The sequence below is a fragment of the Camellia sinensis genome, chromosome 7, assembly GCF_055761805.1.
Source record: "Camellia sinensis isolate YWXY chromosome 7, ASM5576180v1, whole genome shotgun sequence".
Classification (NCBI taxonomy): Eukaryota; Viridiplantae; Streptophyta; class Magnoliopsida; order Ericales; family Theaceae; genus Camellia; species Camellia sinensis.
This window is the reverse complement of record NC_138967.1, coordinates 75902317-75909550: the sequence shown is the minus strand read 5'-3', so window position 1 is coordinate 75909550 and position 7234 is coordinate 75902317. Positions and strand designations below refer to the sequence as shown.

At 36.9% G+C, this 7234-nt stretch overlaps 1 protein-coding gene across 1 annotated transcript; it reads left to right on the top strand.

The window, feature by feature from the left end:
- Positions 1-786: 786 nt before the first annotated feature.
- On the top strand, positions 787-2295 carry LOC145789084 (putative disease resistance RPP8-like protein 2). Its single transcript, XM_082880834.1, has one exon. The coding sequence runs from the start codon at positions 787-789 to the stop codon at positions 2293-2295; it is 1509 nt and encodes a 502-aa protein (XP_082736960.1).
- The last annotated feature ends 4939 nt before the right edge of the window (positions 2296-7234 follow it).

The following is a 7234-nucleotide window of genomic DNA, read 5'->3' as shown; positions in this document are numbered from 1 at the left end:
AAGAAATTAAAAAAAAATTATTAATGTAACGAATTATTTAAAACTAATGAATGATTATTTTTCAAATATGTAAATTTGTGTATAGAATGTTATTGACTATACTTATTGCAATTGTTTATGAAAAAATAAATTTTTTAAAACTGAAATTGATTAAATCTTATCTTTGGTCAATTATGTCAAAACAATGATTCAATGAATTTGATTAATAAATTGAATTATACAAATTTGATTCGTAATTTTACAACTAATAATTTGAGTTTTATACTAGAGAATATGAAAGTTCAAAAAAATTTAATAAAATTTAAAGAAAAATGCTTCGGACCCCCACTGGGGGTCGACCCCCAGTGAGGTGGCGTTCCATGATTGGACAAAAGAAAAACTGTTTTATTTTTTATTTTATTTTTTTTGAGTTTCAACCAGTGGGGGCTCGCCACCTCACTGGGGGTGCGACCCCCACTGAGGGTCTACAGCATGGTTGAAATTTAAATTACAAACCGGCTTGACTTTGCAAAAAAAATTAAATTAAATTAACATTAGTCCATAGTACAAGCTTGCTTTGGAATTATATATATATAAATGGCCCATATTAAAAAATTGATTTGGATCTCAAAAAAGTCAGAACTAGCCTCGAATGTAAATTTTCTTTTTTGTTGCGTATTCACGGTATGTATTCATTAAAATGTTCATTTTTGTTGCTTTATAGACTCTAAGCAATAATCAATTTTTTTATATATTTAAGTTTGCATTTTTGTTGTTTTTTAAGACTCTGGATTACTTGACACAAATATGGAGGCATTAGGATGGAGAATGGTAAAGTTGTGTGGTGGTTTACCTTTAGCAATCATTGTGCTTGGTGGACTTTTGGCAGCAAAGCATACATTAAGGGAATGGGAGATGGTATACCAAAATGTTCGGTCGCATAAATGGAGCAACGACCACATACAACATGATGATGGAGTATCAAAGGTGTTAGCTTTAAGCTACCATGACTTGCCTTATCAGTTGAAGCCATATTTTCTTTATTTCAGCCACTTTTTGGAGGATTCTGTGATAGATGCCAAAAAACTATATCACTTGTGGATGGTTGACGGCATACTGGCAACTGATGATAGAATGGAAGATGAAACAATGATGGATGTGGCAGAGCGTTACTTGGGTGCGTTAGCACAAAGGTGCATGGTTCAAGTACAGGTAGAGAAGTTTACTCAAAGGATCAAATATTGCCGCATTCATGATCTCATGCTAGAGCTATGTTTATCAAAGGCAAAAATAAATGATTTTATTGGGATCATTTATCTCCAATGTGAAACTAATCTAGCTTATTGCTTTTCGACCACACCGACAACTACTACTAAAATACGCAAACTTGCAATTCATTTGAATATGGATGTCGAAAAAGTTGTCCTCCCTAACTTGGAGACAACTAAACAGTTGAGATCGATATTATTCTACAATCCAATAAGCTATGGCAGGCATTCAATAGAGTTGAACTCCCATTTCAAGTACTTAAAATTGCTTAGGGTTTTGGATCTTGAAAGATTAGAGTTTGATGAAAAGTCACTTGAATCAATAGGTAACCTAGTTAGTTTGAGGTACTTGAGTTTAAGAAGTTGTTCCATACCGAAGTGGCATTCGTCTATCTGCAAGTTAAAATACTTGCAAACCTTGGATTTACTCGATTGCTACTTCAACTCAGGTGAAGTAATAGTCTTACATCAGATGGAACGATTGAGGCATTTGTATATTAGTTATAACTTGATTTTAAGACACAAATTCAAATTGGATGGCTTGAGCAACCTTGAGACATTAGAAGGGTTCAACACAAGGAACTGTGACGTCAACGATCTATGCAAATTGATCAATCTTCAGCAACTAGAAGAGGCAACTTTTTGGAAGACTGACAATCAGGACTTTGCAGCATTCATCAACTACCTAAACATCAGTGCAAGCCACCTCCGACAAACATCCTTATCAGTTAATTTTTCTTCTGAAGAAGGAGAGTTGACTCTTCTTAAACAACTGTTAGGGTGTCACCATCTTTACAACTTGACTATAAATGGATTTATTCCTGAATTACCAGAGTACCAGAGTTTATCTCCTAGTCTTATCAAGTTAAAGTTGTTCGGATGTAACCTTAAAAAAGACCCAATGCCAACATTGGAGAGGCTACCTAACCTACAACTCCTTGATTTAAATGCTAATGCCTTTGTGGGGGAAAAAATGGTTTGCTCTGCTAATGGTTTCCCCCAACTCAAAACTCTATATCTTTATAGGTTGCACCACTTAAAAGAGTGAGAGGTGGAAAAAGGAGCCATGCTCAATCTTTCTTCTTTGTACATTACTTGTTGCAAAAGATTGGAAATGGTTCCAGATGGATTGAGATTCATTGCTACCTTTCAACAATTTACAACTGGAGATATGAGTACAAAATTTAATAACAAGCTTCTAAAGGTCAATGGTGAAGAAGGAGAAGACTTTTACAAAGTGCGACATGTGACTACCATCAGCATTAGGTAAATTTCTTAATTTTGGAAAACCCTTTCCTAGAGACAAAAGAACAGTTTAATCTCTTATCATTTCTTTCACATCTGCCTCGTTAATTCTTGTCATAAAATTTGTAGTTATATCTCGCTGTTTGTTTTCCTTTATATTGGTTTAGGATTGCACACAATATAAAAAGAATTGAAGAATCGAACCAACCCGACCTCTTTGGATTGAGCTGGTTTGATTTTTTTTAGATACATTAGTTTCGTTATAGATCTTCATATCTTCAACTTGATTGGATGGGGTTAGTTTTTGGTTTATCCAACTCGAAAATCGAACCTATGTAAGATTCTATTTATATTGACATAGTTTTAACTAATGGTCCATTATGATAAACTTGATTGTACCTAATAATTAATTTCTCAATATTTATTTTGATTTTCAGATGATTTCATATTGGCCAATGGGAAGTGAACAATCGAAACATTGGAAATTTGAGTTGGAATTCATGATAGTTGATTTTGTTCTATAAGTTGTGTTATTGGATTTGATTTGTATTGATTGTATTTAAGTTTGAGTTGAACTTCATTACAAATGTTGATTTCTATTAAATAATATTTTGTTCTAATTGTAATTATAAATTTGTTCCGCTGAGCAGTAAATAAATGCCATCTCTATCACTGGCCCTAAAAAAAACAAAAAAGACAAACCGACTAAGGCTTGGTTTGGGAAGTGGGTTGACTTTTTGGCTTTTTGGTTTTTTTGGTTATTTTAGCCTGGGCTTAAAAGCTTGGTTTGGGAAGGGCTTTTTGGCTTTTTGACTTTTTTGAGTTTTTTTGTGAGAGAAGAATGTAATGATTATGGGTTAGATGTGATGTTTTGTTTGTTATAGCTAAAATAGCCTATTTTGTTTTTTGTGACTAAAATAGCCAAAAAAGCCTGCAAACCCACTTGCCAAACACAGGCTTACAATTAGAACAAAATCAAATTTCAAGTTTGCAATCATCCCACCCCAATAAGACAAACCGACACATAATTATATTTATGGGTAAATTATAATTTGTCTTTTCTATATGCGTCCACTTTTTTATTTTGACCTTTAAAATTTGTTGTTTTATAATTTGACCTTTAAGTTTGTTTAAAATGTATAAATTATTTATAATAAATATTTTTATGTCACGTAATTGTAAATGTATTATTGTTTAATTTTGAACACAAGTTAGCTTTTGGTGTAAATTATGAAAAAACAAAAAACATGAAAGGTCAAAGTTAAAATTTAAAAAAAAAAAACAAAACAAAACAAAACAAAACCCTTAAACGGCCAAAGTGATAAAATGACCATATATAAAAGAAAAGTGTAATTTAACATTTTTTCCCCTTTCATCTCTCTCCTAAAGTTGAACAATTTGGCTCTGATTCTCTTTTGATCTCTTTTTGGTCTACACAAAAGCCTCTCCCCTCTCTAATGGTGGCTGCTGAGAGATTGGGGAGGCACAACAATGGGGGCTTTGTGTGGTGTAGTAGCTCCACTATCAACCTTTGGAATAACAACACTATCAATAGATCTAAGGGTTTTTTTTGGCTACTAAGTATAGGTGTTGATTTTTGACCTCATAACCAAATTAGATCTCTTTGTCGAGATCCAATGAACTTAGTTGTAGAGCACATAGAAGAATAGATTAAGCCCAACATCTGCACACAAGAAAACAAGTAACACCACGGTGGCTCGTCCACCCGGGAGCATTCTGACGATCAAGTCAATCAACAATCTCACAAGATATCAACTCAAGTATGCAACTCACAATAATAAGCCTACCTTAGACCCACGGAGGTGCCCTCTTTCCATAATCAACAACGCCATCGTCCTTTAGAAGCATCATTTCATAGGACTCTATTTCTTACAGGGATCACCTCTATCTCGAAGTCCTCTATTCAAATAAGAATGAACTCTCAAAAGAGCCTCATATTTATCCAAACAGAGAGCCTCAAATCATGTAGGACTCTCATTCTCTATCTAAATATCTCGAATTCTGATATGGTCGCACCATATCTTGGCACCTCAGTTCATCCACGTGGCACCTCAGCCAACAACCTCGACTATGTGGACAATCCTAAAAATATGTCTCCACAATTGCCTCCTAGGTTCTATTACCTTGGCAATCTGAGGTGATGGAACCTACATCGTTTGACCTCTCAATATGTCGGCTAAACAACATGTTAAAAGGACTTCCTCCAACCAAGATCATGACTCATCAACTTAATGAAACAAGGACTCAATTCAGATATTTCACCTCTATCCCGGATCAACATCTTGACTGAGATCACGATACTAGCCGAGATCATGACTCGCTAGTTCAAGAACTCTATGGGTTCAAGATTCGAAAGCTGTCAAGTCATAACAAACGCAACCGTTTCATCCACGTGTTATTTCCTCATTGGATCGTACTCGTCACACTACAGGCGCATTGTTTCAACCCTGACACACACCGCCTAATGTTAGCCAATGCACGTCTTCCTAGGCATTTGAAATCATTTATGTTGCCGCCTTTTTGCATTTCATAAAACTTCCTCCTTCTCTCTTCGTCTCTTTACTTTTCCCAATTATCTCTCTCTCCTCTTTTAGACACTCTCTCTTTACCCTCATTCACAAACCACCATTGTCGTTCATTCAAGCTTTGACTATAACTCATTTTGTTCACCATCTCTGACGATTGTTTAAACATGCTGCTCCGATCAAAAGCACCACCTCACTCCAATGATTTCAACTCCGGCATCCATCTCTTTGTCCCCAACCAGTAAGTTTCTCAACTTCTCGATTTCAATTTTAGTTTTACTTCGTTCTTCATGCTCTTGAATCTCTGCACTTGAGCATTGTTTATTTCTTTGATTTTCTTCATGTTTGACACATAGCTTTCTCTGCTTTAACACATTGCATGTTTAATTTCACACACTTTACCCAATCTTGATATGTAATTCTCAAGCTTTCTCATTGATTACGCACACACTCTTCAAGTTCTGCATTTCCTTTGTTTTCTATATTTGTTCTTGTATATTATCTTTGCATGTTCTTCATATCCTGTGCATAACCTTTATCTTTGAAAATCGTTATAATCCCCAAACTCTGAGTTTTGTTCTTGGGCCTTAATCTTCAGTTTCTGAATCTTGTTTTTTGCTCTTATTGCTCCCAAATTCTTTGCACACCTACATTTGTCTTGCGTAATCTAGATTAAGAATTGGGATTTGCTTAGACATTAGGAAAACAATACCTTAGAACACCCATAGGATTTTCCAAAAACCCTCAACCAAAACACCCAAAAAAAAAAAAACACCCTTGAATCCTAGGTCTCAGCCATCTTGGCAACCAAAACCACATTAGGCAAACAGAAAACACTCTCCTCGACACAATGGGTATGCACAAATGAAGGTTAGATACCTCAACCAAAATAGAAAACTTTTGCCAAGAGTTCGAAAATCTCAGTCGACGTCCATATCAGACTCGCTGGTGAGAATGACTCTATCATACTCGGGGACAATTATATGCCCTTTCCTATGGTATCAATTGTTGAGGGTGGAATCATGTCCCCCTTTAACATCCTTTTTTGAGAGATGATGCACTATTACCACCTCAGCCCTATGCAGCTAGCCATAAACTGCTTTAGGATTATCATCGGTATAGCCGAGTTGTGTCGCCGACATAATAGTAGGCTCACATTGTCCAATGTCCAGTACTGCTACACCATGTGTAGTCTCAAATCCACCAATGGCATCTCCTATTACATAAAACCCATAACCATTTCCTACAAAACGATAGCCAACCTTCCAGAATCCAACAAGGGTGTTGGGGAAGACTATTTGATCGTCTCGAGCTACTGGGAATTTGCTCTAGACGATGACCTGTATCTCTTTCCTTTACGCAGAGGTATTTTTGGGGATAAAGAGGGTAAGCACTTAGTTCCCTAGATCACACACTGTCAAAATTAATCTTTTCACACTTTGTTGATTTCTAATGTGTTCTTTCTTGTCTTTGCAGATCTATTCCAGCCAAGCAAGTCTTTCTGTAAGTCCCACATCAGGGGGAAAGATCTTGTTCGATTTCTTGAACTTCCTATCAAGGATTAGAAGGCTCCTATCTTGCTCAACTATATTCCAACCTACAAATCTCCTCTGCCTAACGTATCGTCCAGAAGCAAAACTTGAACATCTGCAACAACACTAACACTAACAGCAACATCATCCCCTCGTCTAGATTAGGATTCCACCTCTGACCCAATCAACCAGCTATCCACTTCGGCTCCATCCCAGCACATCCCATCGTCCTAGCGCCAACGCCGTCACCGACCTTCCCACGCACCAATAGGAAGAACTCGCAACAAAAGGCGCCGAAGTGCTGACCTGCTGATGTACGACCCTACAAACCCAGCAATCGCACTTCCTGCATACTAACTTGGCACCGAAGTAACAATCGCTGCCACATCAGAAGAGATGGGCCGAAAACAACTATTGCCGAAGATCTCCTCACCGGTATCCCCGACATTGTAACTGTGCAATCAACCCCATCTCCACCCTTTGTTCAGAAATAGAAGAGGGTTAAAAGGGCTAAGGAAAAGGCCAAAGTGACGGTCGCTCATCCCTCTGAGGAGAAGGACCCAAAAGACATCATCCTAATCTCAAATATGGCGGAAGCCAAGAAGAGGTAGGCCACTAATTCGGCCAACACCCCTCCATCAAAGCGCACAAAGTCCTCCATCTT

Excerpts from the sequence above, each read along its gene's own strand:
- LOC145789084 (XM_082880834.1), top strand. The coding sequence starts at position 787 with ATGGAGGCATTAGGATGGAGAATGGTAAAGTTGTGTGGTGGTTTACCT.